Raw genomic sequence first — 18,827 nt, 5'->3', positions numbered from 1 at the left:
GGCTTCGTTAGCTCTTAAATGTGCTCAGGTCGTTATATGTGACTAGGTGGTTGCTATATAAGGTCAGGTGGTTATAAGGCCGGATGGTTGATATGTGAGAACAGGTGGTTGGCATGACAGTTCTACAAAGGCTGATCATTAAACAGGTGGTTGGCATGATAGTTCTACAAAGGCTGATCATTATACAGTAAAGGTGGATGTAGATGAACTGATATAGATAAGAGGGTGACGGGAGGTGGTGGTGGGTGTGGGTGGTTGGGTGTCGGGGTGGGGGGTGGGTGGGTGTGGGCGGGAGGTGGATAGAGACAGGCTAAGTCAATACCATGTGTCACAAAGGGGGTAGAAGGTGGAGGAGAACACACACACACACACACACACACATCAACATCTACGACCTTACATCTCTGGGGTTACATCCATATCTTGACACCTTCACGTAAAAAAAAAAAAAATCCCCCAGAAAACATATTGCAAGAAACTTAATACTTAATATATAGCCGGAAAATAGTAGCTAGTATTAAGGGGTTAGGTGTAGAAGAGGTGTTGGGGCTGTGAAAAGGACAAAGAAGGTGTACAGACAGCAGTAGGTGGGTAGCCATTGCAGAGCGGTTGGAGGTAACACAGCAGAACTGTTGAGCATATCGCCTTTATATCTCCGTTGCGGGTCAGGGGAGCATCACACGGCCTCGACACGTCACTGATACCTCCTATTAGCCTAATGATTCAATATACAGTATAATACTTTTTGATAGGGAGGTATTGTTAGCCATTAAGCACCATCCTAGATATATGGTGTAATCCCCCCCTTAAAAAAGAGTGACTGACTTTTAAGATACCGTTATCACCATCAACCAGGCAGACGGTTTGGGAAAATTTACCCAATACGTTTTCTCTTAATAATTGGTAAAACGTTTCGGTAAGGTTTCGAACTAATAAACATAGAGAATGAATTATTACGTATTATATGAAATCGAAAGTTGAGGTGGTGTGTGGTGCGCAATACAGCCAACAGCTTCCCCCAGCTAAGGTGACGACAGAAAACCTCGGTCACTAGAGAAAACGAACTAGAGTGAATGGTAACCTTAACCAAACGATGAATCCCTCGACTCTGGGGCGGCCGGGAGGACAGGGGGGAAGGAGGGGAATAGCGTTTTCTAAATACTCTCCAAGTTAAAGGAATAACTAGTGGAGATAGTCCCTTGGAGGAGATAGTCCCTTGGAGGAGATAGTCTCTTAGGGGAGATAGTCTCTTAGTGGATACAGTCTACTAACCCCTTGTGTATGGGGTCTCCTCTGAGCTGAATAAAATCGTTTTCCGCTCACCAAATAAAATAATAAAGTGGCGTCCTTATAGTGAAAGAGTCAATTTAGTATTGCCTAACTTTTTTCAGTATTTTTCATTAACTCTTTATACACTTGCAAATTCTACACTATTATTCATCACACTTTGAAGTTTATGTTTTATGATAATTTGATTTAATACTACAGTATATCATTAACCTGTACTACACCTTGTACTGACCTTGGCAGCAACGATGTCAGCGCCTTGTAAGACACAGTCGCTCACGATATTGCTCACGTCCAGGTACACCATCTCCAGCTCCTGTAGGGGGAGGAACACTTATTAACGACCAGGTACACCATCTCCAGCTCCTGTAGGGGGAGGAACACTTATTAACGACCAGGTACACCATCTCCAGCTCCTGTAGGGGGAGGAACACTGATTAACGACCAGGTACACCATCTCCAGCTCCTGTAGGGGGAGGAACACTTATTAACGACCAGGTACACCATCTCCAGCTCCTGTAGGGGGAGGAACACTTATTAACGACCAGGTACACCATCTCCAGCTCCTGTAGGGGGAGGAACACTTATTAACGACCAGGTACACCATCTCCAGCTACAGTAGGGGGAGGAACACTTATTAACGACCAGGTACACCATCTCCAGCTCCTGTAGGGGGAGGAACACTTATTAACGACCAGGTACATAAAGAGGAGGATCGTTTCAGCAAAATATTCGAAAGTGAAACACACACACACACACACACACACACACACACACACACACACAGAAGTGAGAGGCAGAGACAGACAGACACACAGCTCACAACATGTCCACCACAACCTACACACAGAACAGCCGGGTGGGGCCTCTCTCTCCTCCTTATCTCACTGTGCTACTCTTACTCGAGCAGGACACAAGGGTTCTCTTCTTACAAGTTCATACTTTCTCTCTCTCTCTCTCTAAGCAATTACTCCTGTTCCATCTTATTTACCTCTTCCTCCTTTCTCGACGTCTTCATCCTGTCCCTCTTCCTTCCTTCCCTCTTCTCTCCTTTTTCTCCTCTCATTTGATCAACTTTTTTATGACTTGAGGAACAGAGAGGACAGATCACTGGAGTAGCCCCTACATCACACGGGCACTACATCACCGCCTAGTATATGAAATGTGGGTGGCGATGACCGTAGAGTTTTATATCAATATATTTCTTAACAGTTCAATGTTCTCATCAACATAACATACGGTTCGTTCTCAATAATCTATGGATGATGACGCCCGCACAGCCAGACAGACAGACAGTCAGACAGACAGACAGAAACGCGATAAAAATATATTAATAACCCCCCAAATTAACCTGTCTTAAATAGGTCCTCTTAAGCCCCTCGTAACTCATCCGTCAATCCCTCGTAACTCATCCAACTACCTTAGCAAAAAATCTATATTGTCCTCCTCCAAGTCCTTCACCACCACAACCACCATCCCCACCTCTCTCTCTCTCTCTCTCTCTCTCTCTCTCTCTCTCTCTCTACTCTCTCCCAGCTTTTACCCTTAATCCCTGACCACACATTTCAATTAACTATTTTTTCCCTTTCTGCCACATTTTCCTCTTCATTTCCTCTCCCACGACCCCAATCACACTCATAAAACTCATCTATTACAAATCCTAAGACTCCCTCCCCCCACCCCTCACCTGGTTCCGTCCCATTAAGGTCCCCAATACCCACAGGTAACCTCATCAACCCAGACTCACCTTTAGTTGATTATTCTTACCTGTAATTTATGAGGAAAGGTGTCAACACTTCCAGTACTGTACTGTGATGTGTGTGATGTTAATGAGATGATCTGGTATTCCGACACACACACACACACACACACACACACACACACACACACACACACACACACACACACACACACATACACACACACACACACGCACACACAAGCTCTCAGACTGTTATTTCTCCACTAATAACACTAATACTTGTACTGGGCAGTGGATATGTGTGTGTGTGTGTGTGTGTGTGTGTGTGTGTGTGTGTGTCTTTCACCACTCAAGACGTCATTATTCAATTATCTCCTCTTCTTCACTTTCCACCGTCGTCTTGTCTTACCCTATTCATTACCTGTGTTAATTATTCCTTATCTCAGGTGACCTCTCATTCATTCTCCCTCATCGCTTCAGTCTTTCTCCTCTTCTTGCTTCACACATCATTTATTAATCCCTTCCTAATTCCCTTTTTACTTACAGTTATTTAGCATCTTAGACTAGTCTTTGTTTCTCCTTGTAATTCCTCGTTTATTTTAATTTCTCTTTTATTATCTTGTATTTTCGTCTCCTCGTGTTCTAAGTCAAGTGTTATTCATCTTCCCTTTGTTGTCCTCTACGTCAAAGAAACTCTCTCTCTCTCTCTCTCTCTCTCTCTCTCTCTCTCTCTCTCTCTCTCTCTCTCTGTGACCTCCACTCACCCTCCATCTTGGGTCACTCCTCATAATCCTCCTCACTCCCTTCCTACGTCTCCACTCCACCTCAAAGAAGAAGATTTTCCGCAATGAGATATTCACTCCCACCTCCTCCTCTTCTCCCCCTCCCCCCCGCTCCTTCTTCTCCTCGTATGCCTCTCCTCCTCTTATTATCCCTCATCTCAACATACTTACCCTTTTAATGCATCCCTTCAACATATCATCATTAGGCATTAGTCCCCCCCTCCTCCACCTACTCCTTTAGCTAATCTCCGTTTTCTGTCTTAACTTCGCTTGGAAATTACTTAACGTGAGGATCTAGACAACGCTTTCAAGTCCTTTAGTTTATTTCATGTTTTTTATTTCTGTCAATGGCTCTTTTGTTATATATATCTACACTATTATCTTCATTGTTTTGTGCTATCTATGTCCTCTCTTTACTTGCCAGTTGCATATATGTACAAATTATCCCTTTCACGATAACTCCATTTTCTACCGAACTCTTTTTCTTATTTTCCATATATTTTTCCCCCCCTTCCTTCCTACCCCTTTCTTTCCTACATACTCTTCATCCCTCCCTCACTCCCTTCCCTCCCCACACCTCTCCCATACACCGACATAGTTTCCACCTCCCCCTTCATCCACCCCCTTTCCTTCTCTCCTTCTTACACCCACACACATCCACACCATCTCTATCACCTTCTGCACCACACCCATCCACACTTCTCCACCTTTCCTCCTCTCTGACGCCCAAGGACCCTCACCACCCTGACCTCCCCTCTCTCTCCTCTCTCTCTCTCTCTCTCTCGTCCATCGTAATGGCTAAATCACGTCTTCTGGCCGCTAATATGAACGCCTTTGAATCCATCTCCTCGGAAGGTCAAGAGGCTGTTGTTTCTCAGGGGAAGTCGAGTCCTAAAATTGCAACGTTCAAGGTATCTGGGAGGGGGTGGGTGGGTGGGGTGGTGGTGGGGTGGGGGAGAGGGAGGAGGCAGGAGAGGACAGGGAGGGAGGACAGGGAGAGAGGATGGTAAGCAGGAAGGGTGGGGGAGGGAGGGAGAGAGAAGAGAGGGGGAGGGAGGGAGGGCGGGAAGAATCCTTGTTCTGTCGATCGTGTTTGAAGTTGAAGGGATCAAAAAGATGTCTCTTTTAATCTTTTGTTACGTCAGCTAATACCTACTGTTTGATTTCTTTTTGCGTCTGTCGTGTGTGTGTGTGTGTGTGTGTGTGTGTAATTAGACGTGATGACAGATGTGCGACGATATACTGTAAGTACAGGAGAAAACAGATGTGCAACCTCTACCCTTGCTTACCCCTTGACCAGAGACGATATTACGTACACAAAGAGGTAAATAGAGCAGTTATCCCTAGAACAATAAATCAACGTTTTCTATGATACAAACTTTAGCGTGTGTTGAATTTCTATCAGAGTATAAACTATTATATTACTTCTCGTGTCCTGGATATTAAAAACATAACCATGTATACTACTTAAGTAAATACTGACGATAATAGTCCATTTAAAATAGCATAATTGGTTGATGCATCCGATTTTAAAGTCAATTTAACAATTGTTTAAGAAGAAGAGGAAAGAGTAAAGAAGAAAAAGAAGAACAAGGACAAGAGGAAGAACAACTTTAGCTCTCCGTCTTACCTGTGTCAATATAAGTCATAGGCTAACCAGGTAACCTTAACACTGACTTCATTAAGGCCAGACAACGTACAGGTGAGATTAGGTTAAAGACACCTCTATGTTTAATCCCTCCAGGTGAAGAAGGTATTTAACAGACTTTTTTTTCTTTTAACAAATATAAACAGAATTTTCTTATCTAATATAAACAAACAATCTTTTTAACCCAGTATAAACACAGTCACTCTCTTGATTGGGATATAAAAAAAAAACAATATTCCTTAATCACTTCCACTACAGTTCAGAAATTATTACATCCGATATATTCTCTGTGCTAATTAATTATCATAAAACAAAAACAAATCATCCATCTTAATTATTTAAAATTCACTTAAATCCTTCCCTCCCAACACAAAAAAAAATCTAAGATAGAACTAAAAATACAAGTCTTGATGTAGGTAGTATATTTGAGGCTAGCATGACCATCACATCACATGTAAACACGGCCACAACAACACAAATACAAACAACTTATTCATATTTTGTTTACTTCTCCCGTCGTAATGAAAAGTAATGAATTATTTACCGGAGCTAATTAGTGGGCACGGTGGAGCTATTCTTACTATTTAGAGACGAAAATTATCATGCCATTGTAGCTATTTGCTTTTAATTGTTTATCTAATGAAAGATATCAATTACAGCGAGGGATAATCGGGTTCGGCAGCAGGAACATGGGATAGAGGATTGCAGATAAGGGGGTTATTTATTATGTTAAACCATATGAATATCGTCCCTACCAGCATGGGGAGTTATGAGCCTGTGTTATGGGGGAGACTAGGAGAGGGGGTGTCATGTGATGGTCCTAAATAGCAGTCAGTCTGGCTATTAGTTTGAGTGTTGGTGGATGTTGTTGTTTGGTGTTCCTATTACTACCTGATCCGTAATGACTATAGGGATCAATTATCATGTAACAAGGTAGGTAATTAAACTAATTAATCAAGAAATACAAATCATGAAACACAAACTATGCTGTATATAACCAACACAGTCTCCCAAAACGCTACATCAACCAACGTCAAACACTTTATCTTGTGACAGTTTAGTTTAAATTCCGTCTTGAAGTCTTCCAGGGTCACCTCACTTGCCCGTGGCCACCCGGGAACATGTGACGGCCAGAGAGAGGCAGCGTGTACGGCCGGCCACCTCCACCACTCCATTCTGGTATCACTGTTACCGGAGACAAGTCACTATATCCGGCTAATGTCTCGGCACCAGCGCAGTATGTCACCCTCCAGCTATTTATCACCGGTCAAGACGTGTCCTTTGTAAGCTCGCAAGTCGCTTGATTAATCGCCAATGTGCCAGAGGTTACCATCTTGTTGCACATACATTCGAAGCCTAAGTTAACCACACAAGGGGAGGGGGGGGGGGTAATTTCTGGATGGTTCTCTGGCTGTGGAGCTCAAGTGTAATGTTACCCCTAATGAGAGATGACCAGGAGGGTGCCACCAGTAATACAGTGACTCAATCTAAACCATACCCGGACAGTTCATTAATCTGACGTTAAGAGCTACTTCCTCGACACAGTTACTCTGACGGCGGTACTCCCCCTCCCTCACGTCCCCTCTCCCCAACCCCTTCCACTTGCACCTCCTCCGAAAATGTCACCTGTCACCACCCATGAAATATAGACTAACAAACTCGAGACCCGCATCCTAATCCTGGTTGTGGAAGAATGGAGAGTGAGTGAGTCAGGACCTGTAGCTGGTGTTGGTGGCTGGGACACATCCATGCGTCTTACACCTCCCGAGAGTTACCCAGATGCTGTTCTATGTGCATTTTATATAATTCAGATAACAATGCTTTCTTGTTTTGTGACTTTGACGGTAAATATTCTTCATTTCAAACTTTTTTCCACACATATCTTGAATGTTAATGTTTGCATGGAGTTAAACCTTACAAACATTAAATTCAGCATTGATGTGAGGCATAACTGGGTATTCTTGACAGTTATATATGAATTTATTTGATATGTCAATATTAATCGAACATTCGTATCAACCAATGAGCTGGAAGGAGGGGGGAAGGGGGGGGGGTTTCTTAGTCTATCACCGCCAGGTAAAAAAGAATGACTATAGTAACGTTAACTTAATACAAACATACTGCTAATAAACCAATTTAACCTTCACTTACTGTTATAGGTAAAGACTGTCTAACTACCCCTTCGAATTTGGTACTTGGAGAACGTTTACACTATTGATCTCAAATACTAGTACAAATGAAGTACTATTATCAACATCACATACTAGGGAGGTGTCCTAGTATTAGTCAGGTACTTGTAATACACCAGGTGCAATTTCAGTATTCAATCTTATTCAAATAATCAGGATATCAGAGTCAAATTCAACCCATCTATTATACTGTACTGGAGAAACGTAACACTGAGCATATATACTGACCTCGAGGAGCGTGGGGAGCGTGGTGTTGTTGAACTCCTGTAACATGCCGTTGGTGGCGTGCAGCTGCTGGACATAGGTGTTGTGAGAGCGTCGAAGTAGGAGGCGAGGGAGGCATTACTCTGGGTACGGCAGTGAGTCTGGTAGGCGTCACTGTAGTCCCTCCGACACTGTCAACAACACACAGTATGTAACTCTCTGTAACTCTCTGATAACTACGACGTCTTATTCTAATACAGTAAAATACAGATTACAAATGCGGATTATATCTCAAAAGTAATGAATATAAACTAAAATACAAGATTAATTATTAATATCTATTGTGATTCTATTTTAATACTATAATACAGAGAGACGTTCTAGTAAACATCCACACATCAATATTTCATGATAGCAGCACTCGTAAACACGCCACACCGTCCTAACATTAAAAAAATGAGTTATTTGGCTATGTTTGTGTAGCAAAATTCTGGGTGTTGACCAGCACAAAGGCGTACCAGCTAAAAGGAGTAAAAAATATTAATAATTTGTAAAAGTAATTGTTGTTGTTTTTAATAATAATGACAAAATAACGCCAGCACGAGCAATCAAGTGCCTGGTGAAGATGACGATCCCCATACCTCACAAGGACAGGTAAGAGGAAGAAGCTACATAGACTAGACGAAGGTTCGCCCACCTTCTGCCAGCGCAAGAGCTGACTACATTGTTTTTAATTAATTACATTTGTATTTGTTCAGCCAGACGGTGATTGGATCTTTTGCTGGGTGGAGGGCTGGGTGGACGGAGGGTGGAGGGCTGGGTGGAAGGAGAAGTGGTGGTTGAAGGGCATGGAAAAAAGGGCTGGGTGGTGGGGATGGTGCAGGGGAGGATGAGAGTGAAGGAAAAGAGGAGGGAAGAAGGGGGGTGTTAGAGGGTGAAGGTGAGGTTGTAGGGGAGGGTGGAGAGAAGAGTCGAGCGTGTAGGCTGTAGCAAAGAGTGAAGCGTGTAGTCTTTAGTGCGTTGTGGAGTGTGTTGGTAGGCTGTAGGGTGGAGAGGAGCTTGGAGAGGAGCTTGGAATAGGAGAGTGTAGGTTACAGCGAGGAGCGGGCGGTGAAGGCTGGAGCGTGTGCAGTGAAACAAGGTAGCATAATGAGGTCTCCGTGTTCACAGTATTTACAGAGACGGGCAAGGTAAATATACGACCAGACGAGGAGGCGTATAGGACCTCTGTGTGTGTGTGTGTGTGTGTGTGTGTGTGTGTATGGTTGGGTGTGTGTGTGTGTGTTTATATATTTATTTATAAGTGATGACATTTTACCAGAAATGACCAAGGAAACGTTTTATCAGAGCGGCAACATTTGACACACATAACTTGAGTTAATGTCAACACAAGAGGAGCCTACGCGAACTACTTCTTCTCATTATTATTATTAAGTCAACATGAAACATCACTGAATCCAAATCCTCAATAAAAATAAAACTATGTACGGGTAACAGAAGAGAGCAACAGGAGACGTTTACAGAAAGGAGCAACAGGAGAAGGGTTACAAATGTCTACAACAGGTGGGGAGGATGACAAAGCCGTCAAACGGTAGTGGGGGTCGACAAACATAAACAGGTAAGTAGTGAACTGAGACACTAGCAACAGGTAAGCGACGGAAGGCTTCTAACAGGTAGCACAAGTGATGGGGACCCCGGCAACAGGTGGTGTAGGTGTGGGAGCAACAGGTGGTGTGGAGAGCGTCAACACCATGCCAGGTAAGATAACAGGTCAGGTATGGAGGCCAGGTAAGATAACAGGTCAGGTACGGAGGCCAGGTAAGATAACAGGTCAGGTATGGAGGCCAGGTAAGATAACAGGTCAGGTATGGAGACTAGGTAAGATAGCAGATCAAGTAAGATAACAGGTCAAGTAAGATAACAGGCCAAGTAAGATAGCAGACTAGGTAAGGTAACAGGCCACGTCAGATAGCAGGTCGGGTATGGGGGTCAGATAAGGTAACAGGTCAGGTATGGGGCCGGTAAGATAGCAGACCAGGTCAGATAACAGGTGAGGAAAAAAGGCCGTATATCACCTGATAGCGTAGGACCCACAAAACCACACACGTCAAATTACACTAAGTGCTCCGTCCTCAGGGGTGGGGAGGGGGTGAGGAGGGGTGAGGGAGGGGGTGAGGGAAACCAAACACCCTAAGGTACACGCAAGGTCACACAACGCCCTGGATGACCTTCGTGACCTCAGTGTAGTAACAGGGTCAAAGGTCATACGCGAGATAGTTGTTGAGGTCGATGAATTTCAAAAGGAACATTATGACTCCTGTTGTCTTGGTAGGGTTGTCAAATCGTTCGTCTGCTGTGTTATATTACCTCACACAAAATGATAAAGGTACTTTTTGATTGTGTTTACTTAAAGGCCTAGGAAATAACACACAACTGGGACCGATTTAATGTAGTCAATGATATAGATGGAGAAATATAAAAACAAATACAGGTTAAAGTTTTTCCTATATGATAAAACTACTGTAAAAAATGATGCCATGAACCCGGGTATAATAGAAATCTAATAATGATAATAATGATATATGTGAAAAAGTGGCATTAAGTGGCACGGTAACAGATGACAGTGGAGAGAGAGAATACAATCACCTGAAGTGCCACAAGAACCGGTTGCCAGGTAAAGGTGTTGAAAGAGATGGTCAATAAATGTCACATATAGAGAGATGTGGTAGAAAAGGCATAAGGAGTATCAAAAAGAACGAAGTAGTAAATCTCTGGGTAGTGGAGATGTACAAGGCAACAGGTGAGAGGGTGGAGCAACAGGTGTGATGCGACAATTCCCCAAAAGAAAAAAAAAAAAAAAAACCATAAGACTAGTGGACAGGACAAGAAAAAACCCACCCTCACCCACACACACACACCCACCTCAGCGGAAGACCCAAGACCTAAATAGTTAGAGAATAATAATATACATTTCCCTAAGATGATAAACAATTGGATGCTTCACTTCACTGTCACCCCACACAAATGACAACAATCTACTTGCTTAATGGACCATAATGGGTGTGTGGTAATGGGTGTGGAGGAGAACTAGGAGATAGGGAGATATAGAGCTGGAGAACTGAGAGATGGGTGGTGGGCAGAGAGAATCGGAGATATAGAGCTGGAGAACTGAGAGATAGGTGGTGGAGAACTGAGAGATTCCGGAGATATAGAGCTGGAGAACTGAGAGTTGGAGAACTGAGAGATTACGGAGATATAGGGCTGGAGAACTGAGAGATGGGTGGTGGAGAACTGAGATTACGGAGATATAGGTGGAGAACTGAGAGATGGGGTGGAGATGTGACAAATTTATAGGAAGAAATAAGGAGGTGGGCGAACTGAGAGACAGAGAGCTATTGAGTGGAGAAATGAGTGATTGAGAGCATGGGTGGAGAACTAGAAGATAATTGAAGCAGAGATGTAGAGAGAGAGAGACATCCTCCTCCTCACCCTCACACACACCCTCCCTCCACACCCTTCCTCCACTACACTTACCTCTCTCCACCACTCCTCCTCTCACCACACCTCCCTCCTCCTCCTCCCACACACACCCTCCCTCCCACCCACCCCCTCCCACCACCACACCCTCCCTCCAACCCTTCCTCCCCCTTACCCCTCTCTCCCCACTCTCCCTCTCTACCCCCCTCCCTCCCCACACCCTTCTCCCACACTCACCTCCCTCCCCACCTCTCCCTCCCACACCACCCTCCCACCACACCCCCTCCCTCCCACACCTCCCTCCACCACACCTCCACTACACTTACCCCTCTCCCACCTCCTCCCTCTCTCTCACCACACCCTCCCTCCTCTCCCTCCACCACACCCTCCCTCCACCACACCCTCCCTCCACCACACCCCTCCCTCCCACCACACACTTCTCCACCCCCTCCCTCCCCACCCCCTCCCTCCCACACCTCCCTCCCACCACCCTCCCTCCACCCCTCCCTCCCCTCCCTCTAAACTTTATCAATTAATTTATAATGAACTGAGTATGGTGTAATCAGTACATGATAGTTATTAGCTACCCCCGTCACTGTCTCATGATTATTAATATATATAAGAGTAACTAATTTCATTATATCATATCAGGAAATGAGACTATTGGTATAACAGTGTAGAGTGGGGGGGTTAGTGGGAAGGCTGTTGGAGTGGGAGCCAGTGGTGGAGTGAGGCCGGTGTGTGGAATGGGGCTGTGTGGGGTGGAGGCTGTGTGGGGGTGGAGACAGTGTGTGGGGTCAGTGTGTATGGGTGGGGTCAGTGTGTATGGGTGGGGGTCAGTGTTATGGTGGGGGTCAGTGTGTATGGAGTGGGGTCAGTGTGTATGGTGTGGGGGTCAATGAAGCCAGGGAGAGGCAGGTGGTGGCAGGAGTGGTAGGCAGGGGAGGCAGGGAGCAAGTGGTAGGCAGGAGGTGGGGGGCGGCAGGAGGGAGGCAGGGGTTTCTCAATTTAAGTTTTTGGGTGGGAGTGATACTGACAGCCAGAGAGGGAGGGAGTGAAGGAGAGAGAGAGGAGATGGGAGGAGGAGGTGGGCAGGAGGAGGGTGAGAGAGACAGGTGCAGGTAGGAGGAGGAGTTCAGAGAGAGAAGGAAGTTGCAGGAGGAAGAGGGAGACGCAGTGAGGAGGGGGATAGTGCAGGGTGGAGGAAGAAGGTGCAGGGGCAAGGAGGGAGGTTGAAGGAGAGAAGGAGGAAAGAGGGAGGGAGGGCCAAGATAAACTGCTGGACCAGAGAGGGAAAAAACACACGAAAGGAAGACATGTTTCCAACGTGTAGCCGAGGAAACGTAGCCGTGAAGGAAGGGGGTGCGTGAAGGAAGGTGCGTGAAGGAAGGTGCGTGAAGGAAGGTGTGAAGGAAGGTGCGTGAAGGAAGGTGCGTGAAGGAAGGGTGGGTGTGAAGGAAGGTCTGAAGGGTGCGTGAAGGAAGGTGCGTGAAGGAAGGTGTGAAGGAAGGTGCGTGGAAGGTGCGTGAAGGAAGGTGCGTGAAGGAAGGTAAGGAAGGTGCGGGAAGGTGGAAGGAAGGTGCGTGAAGGAAGGTGCGTGAAGGAAGGTGCGTGAGGTGAGAAGTGGAAAGGAGTCGAAGGAAGGTACGTGAAGGAAGGTAGGTGAGGGAAAATGCGTCATGGAAGACGTCTTGGATCTCTCTCTCTCTGACTTCTAAATTATCACGCTTTCCTCTCTTCCTCATCTTTATCACCTCCTCCTGTCCCCTTAGTGTCGAAGAGATGGGCAAACATCTTACTTGATAAAAGATCAATCAATCTATAGCCCTCCTTCCCTCCCTCTTTCTCACTCCTTCCCTCCTATCTCCTTCCCTCCCCCTTTCTCACTCCCTCCCTCCCCCTCACTCCTTCCCTCCTATCTCCCTCCCTCCCTCTCACCTTCTTGAGCATGTCCTCGGTCTTGGCGAGGATGGTGTCGAAGCTCTCACGATGGGTGAAGACCTTGCGGGACTGTATCTTCCTGTAGAAGGTCTTCTCGATGAGCGGACGGGAGACCTGCCTATTGAGGGTGCCGGCTATGTCGGAGTGGATCTGGGAGTCGACTTCCACCTCCTGTAGAAGTGCCCCCACGCCTGGAACATCTGGCTGGGGCATTGCGGCCTGTGGAGGGAGGGAAGAACACCTTGGTTATTATTATAAACTACCTCACCATACTCATCCATCACTCTTACTACCTCACTCATGTAATAAACTAAAGGATCATCTCTTCTCTCCACATCTCTGACACAATGTTCCTTTTTTTTTACCCCCGACGACCTGTGACTCTTGGCAACATAGACCGTCCTTGTCTCCATGTTGGGCCACCACTTCACCTTAACAAGAGTTATATTCAAGGCCTAGGGTCTGCCAAGTGGAGTTACATGTTTCATTTGCTTTTTTGAAGTTCAGATATGTCTTAAGGGGAAGAACTAAAGTCACTAAGTTATTAAACATTATACTGAGATCCAATGGTTTATTCTTATCTTTATATAGAAGAGAAAATAGAGAAAATAAACTTAAATTACCCCAAAATCTGATATTAATTAACATAAGATCAATCCTTTGATATAGTAGTTTATTTTGCCAATCACTGAGCTTAAGGAAGAAGGGTAGGGGTGGCGTGGAGGAAAGGGTTGAAGATGCTAAGGTAAGGGAAGGGGAGGGGGTTGGGGTGTGGGAGAGGTTTAAGGGAGTGAGAAGGATTGTAAATTAATCGTACGGGGCTTCGAGACGTCAGGTTATTAGGTGGGGGCGGGGAGGGTGTGCAGGAGGGGTGCAGGGAGGGGGGGGGGGGGGCAGACGGGTGATCACGTCTCCTTTGATGTTGTTAATGAGCCTTTACCCTCCTACCGATATATCAACATCACCAACCATCCATATATAACATCACCAACCATCCATATATTCTTTTCATCACCAACATCATAAACATCATATTTACCTCATTTCACACCATCCATATTCCAACCATCTTATATCACTATATAACATCACCAACCATCCATATATAACATCACCCCCAACCGTCCACATATCGACTCCGTTATAGTGTACAAAATCTAGACACAAGGTACTCCCCCCCCTCCTTCTATATATTGACCTGCTGCCCTTCAGGTATACAGGGCTGGAGGCGGCCAACATGACCCCGGGGGCTGGAGTATCCGGTTTCATTCGTGTGTATTGACGTTGTTTTCACCGACGGGGTTAATTTATTGAGCTTCAGTTGCATTATTGACATCTGTCTGGGTTAGAAACAAAAATAATTTGGACTCGTGTTTTCCAGTTACGGTACCGGATGCTTCGAAGTGTTTGGATTTACTGAAAATTTAAGGTTTGTGGAATTCGGTTAAAGGATTATCTGAACTGTTCGTATTTGTGATGCCTGGAGGTTTGTTGGGGTTCGGTTAACATGACACTACGTCTATTTGGAATAACTACAGGAATTTTAGAGAACGGCGACTCCAAAGGAGCGAGGCACGTGCCCCTGTGGGTGTTAGGTGCCCCATGGGAGAGGTTCCAGCCCCAAGAGAGAGGAGATAGCCCTGGAAGAGACAGGTACCTCATGGTAGAGGAGGTGACCTTGGGAGAGGCAGGTGGAGGTCAAGGGTGGCCTCAACAATTGGTCACCTTGGGAAGGAGAACGTCAAGTCGTCCTCGAGGAGAGAGATAAGGAAATGTTCGAGGCTCTCACCCTGACGCCCCGTCATCATTATCTTGACTTAAAATAAAAACTCGATACAGAAATATAGTCTTGCGTCAGTCACCCTTTGTTCCCCGCCTGGAGGATACCGGGGCCAAGATAACAAAACACAAGAAGACAAGTGAATAAAACAATAATCATAACTACAACAACAACAACAACAACAACTTCTGACAATAAAATAGACAAATTTCATACCTAAACAAAAAACATAAACCATCCCAATAAAATATATATATCAGAACAGGTTTCCTTTGTAATGAACACAAACTATTTTTGAAACATGTCAGCTGAATAATGACAAATACTTTTATCTGAGTTCTGGATGGTACTCCAACGTGGTGAGAGGTGAGGGGTCGAGCGAGGCCGAGAAGTGAGGAGAGTGATGGAGGGGAGGAGTGAGAAGGAGGGAGGTGAAGAGGGGGGAGGAGGAGTGTGAAGAGAAGGAGGAGGAGTGAGGAGGGGAGGGAGTGTGAAGAGGGGAGGGAGGAGTGAAGAGGGGGAAGGGAGGGAGGGGGAGGAGTGAAGAGGGGGGAAGGGAGGGAGAATTGAAGAGGGAGGGAGGGTGGGGAGGGAGTGGAGGGAAGGGAGGAGGTGAAGAGGGGGGAAGGGGGAGGGAGGAGTGAAGAGGGGGAGGGAGGGTGAGGGGGAAGGGGAGGAGGGAGGGAGGAGTGAAGAGGGGGAAGGGGAGGGGGAGGTGAGAAGAGGGGGGAAGAGGGAGGGAGGGAGTGGGGGGGGAAAGGGAGGAGGTGGAGGAGAGAGGAAAGGAGGATGAAGGGGAAAGGTCTCAGGGGAGGGAAGGGAAAGAAGAGATGAGTGAAGAGGGGGAAGTGGAGTGGCAGATGGAGTAGGAAGAAGGAGAAGTGGAAGTGGAGGTTGATGGGAGAGAAGGTAGTGGTGGTGGTGGTGGTGGTGGTGGTGGTGGTGCAGGAAACACTTAAAAAAATAAACTCCCTTAACTCAAACTTAACTTAAAAAAAAAAATAAAATAAAAATAATTAAAAAAAAATATAAATAAATTCAACATAAACCAGCCAGCATTTATAACTATGGCATATATTAAATAGCAAATTTCCCTACCTAACAACCACCACAACCACCACCACCACCACCACATAACCCAATTAACATCGAAATTGGCCCACACGTTATATAAACACTTTACTTTGTTGACATAGAGAGATTTATTCATTAGTGACGAGTATATAGTTTCTTCTTATAGATTATTATGTGTGATGTCTTTTATGTAGAAGAGGTAAAGACGGAAGGAGGGTAATTGGGTGTGTGCACTGGATTACAAGGAGGAGAGGGGAGGGGGGGTGGAGAGGGGGGTGGAGGGGAATGGAAAAAAAAAGGAAGTGGGATAGTGGAGAGGGAGAAGGAAGAAAACAATAGTGGGAAGGAGTAGAGAGAGGATAAGAGTGATGGGGAAGATGGATGAATGGTGGAGAGGGAATAATAGGAGGAAGAGGTAAAGGAGGAAGAGGTAGATGAGAAGAAAGAGGGAAAGAAGAAGAGAAGAAGACAGGAGGAGAAAGAAGAGATAGAGAAGGAGGAGAAGGGAGAAAAATAGAACTAGGAGGAGGTGTAGTGTGCGTGTGTCACATCAAGAGGCTGGCAGGAGGCAGAGTCTTATTCACAGTAGCACGAATTGCACAGTAAAGAACACACATTTACTCTCAACACATCACCATGACACCACCCCAGCAACACATCACACACCAACACACCCATCCACACACAACAACACACCCCACCACCACACACCAACACACCCATCCCACCACACCAACACACCCAACCATACAGCACACACACAGACCTAAACATTATGCATACATTGTTGTATGATCCCACCTGTCAAAATTCTCTTTAAAGGACCTACAAACCCACAGACACAAACAACTGTTTTTACAGACATTTGTGGAGTCATCATCATCATCATCATCATAAACTTTCTCTATTATTCTGTTCATTATTACTATTATCATTATTATTATTATCATTGCAAGCTAATATTTACCTAATTAACACCTGTCTAGGAAGCAAGACCCGTGTGAACAGGTGGTCGACCAGGTGTGTTCAGGTGAGAGGAGAGGCAATTATGTACAGAAACAGCAGGGCCAGGGTGAGAGAGAGAGAGAGAGGGGGGTGGGTGAGGTAGAGAGAGAGGGGAGAGAGAGGAGGGGAGAATGAAAGTGAAGGAGAGGAGAGGGAGAGGAGAGGGAGAGGAGAGGGAGGTTGAAAAGAGCAACTAGCTAATAGTGGACCCTGAGAGGAGGACCCAGGGAGGGAGAGGGAAGGGCGGGTGAGGAAAAGGGAAGATGAGTGAAGAATGAGAGGGAAAATGGAGGGAAGGAGAATGGAAAAAAATATAAAAAAATGGGTAGGGGTCTGGGGGGGCTGGGGGGGGATGGGGGAAGGGGGGGGTCCTAGGGAGATCGTGGTGATAGGGTCATCAGGTATAATGAGGGAGACTAGAGTAGCTAAACCTCGGTCATGATGGGAGTAAGGGAGGTAAAGAAGCTGAGGAGGTCGGAAGAGGAGGGAAGGAGAAAGGGAGGTAGGGAAAGAGGGGGAGGGAGGGATGGAGGGAGGGAGGAGGGGGAGGGACGGAGGGAGGGAACAGCCTCTTGATGACAATCATTTACGTAAGGAAGGAACAACACACACACACACACACACATATCCACCCATGATAACAAAAATGCCCCCCTAACCTACCGTTCATTGCGGAGTTCTGAGTTCTTTTTTCTGAAGGTTTCGACCAGCCGCTGGATTTCCTCGGCGTGTTGCTCGTGTATCCGGGAGAGCTGACCGGTGAAGTCTGAAACTGAACGAAAACAAGTGGTTAGGTGTCGGTAGTTTATGCTTTAATATGACTATACTTATTACGGGGTGGGGTGGGTGGAGGGGGTGGGGTGGGCAGAGTGGGGTGGGGTGGGTGAAGGGGAGTGGTGTGGGTGGGTGGGGCATCTCTGTGTAGGAATATATGATAACGTAATTTAGAAAAGTAAAATATGGACATATTTAGTAGACACGTTTAGGTACAGACACACACTCAACAGGTACAGTCTCTAAGAAAAGTCATGTTACTTTTTTTTTCGTCTTTACAATGTGAAACACTGGACGAAATACTTTGTTACAAACCACCAGGGGACCAGATACAGACACCCTCACTACCACACAGTTTCCTCCCTGGAGAACTTTAGAGAACCAAATCTTGAAGAAGTTCTCAAGAATTTCAGGTCCTCTAAAAAAATTCGTCTCAGGTAGCCAATAAACACTGCTTTCAGGTCTCTCAGCCATTGTGTTTGTAAGGGATTGAAAGGGGATATGTCTCAGCTGGTTGTATATAGACTATAATGCCCTGAGACATGTGTTTATATATGACTGTTGAGGGTTTCTGTCAGGTGGTTTATGTCTAATGCTTCCAGAGGCGTTGGTTTAGTTTTACAAACACGCACCCTGAAAAAGCATAGGAATAAAGACTCATCAGCAAGCAAACAAACAAGCAAGCAAGCAAGTATAGAGACATATGTACACAAGTATCATCCCCCCTCACACTGGAGGCAGGTGCCAGAGTGCAACATGATGAATCTCCCTGTAATGCTTTATCCCATTTCCTCTTCCATTTCCTTTTGGTGGCTAAGCGGCGACGGCGGGACGGAACTCACGTGTCCTAACTCACACCCATGTCTGCCTTAACCTATTCAAAGAATATCCTCTCTAGCGACCCACCGTAGCCACCCAGGTTCTAAGATATAAGCTCATATCCGCCCATAGCCACTGTAATCAA

At 45.7% G+C, this 18,827-nt stretch overlaps 1 protein-coding gene across 16 annotated transcripts in view; it reads right to left on the bottom strand.

Annotated features, from left to right (window-relative positions):
- Positions 1-17,864, bottom strand: part of LOC121865428 (SH3 and cysteine-rich domain-containing protein 3-like) — a 253,540-nt gene extending 235,676 nt beyond the window's left edge. For all 16 annotated transcript variants that reach the window (XM_042364812.1, XM_042364814.1, XM_042364823.1 and 13 more), the window contains exons 1-4: positions 17,753-17,864; positions 13,228-13,449; positions 7,837-8,003; positions 1,523-1,603 (exon numbers count right to left, since the gene is read on the bottom strand). In XM_042364812.1, the coding sequence (XP_042220746.1) occupies positions 1,523-1,603; positions 7,837-7,881 (126 nt within the window). In that variant the 5' untranslated portion in view covers positions 7,882-8,003; positions 13,228-13,449; positions 17,753-17,864. The remainder of the gene's footprint in view (positions 1-1,522; positions 1,604-7,836; positions 8,004-13,227; positions 13,450-17,752) is intronic.
- Positions 17,865-18,827: the final 963 nt, after the last annotated feature.

The sequence above is a fragment of the Homarus americanus genome, unplaced genomic scaffold, assembly GCF_018991925.1.
Source record: "Homarus americanus isolate GMGI-L3 unplaced genomic scaffold, GMGI_Hamer_2.0 scaffold25483, whole genome shotgun sequence".
NCBI classification, from domain to species: Eukaryota; Metazoa; Arthropoda; class Malacostraca; order Decapoda; family Nephropidae; genus Homarus; species Homarus americanus.
The sequence above is the reverse complement of the archived record's forward strand: the minus strand, read 5'-3'. Positions and strand labels throughout refer to the sequence as shown.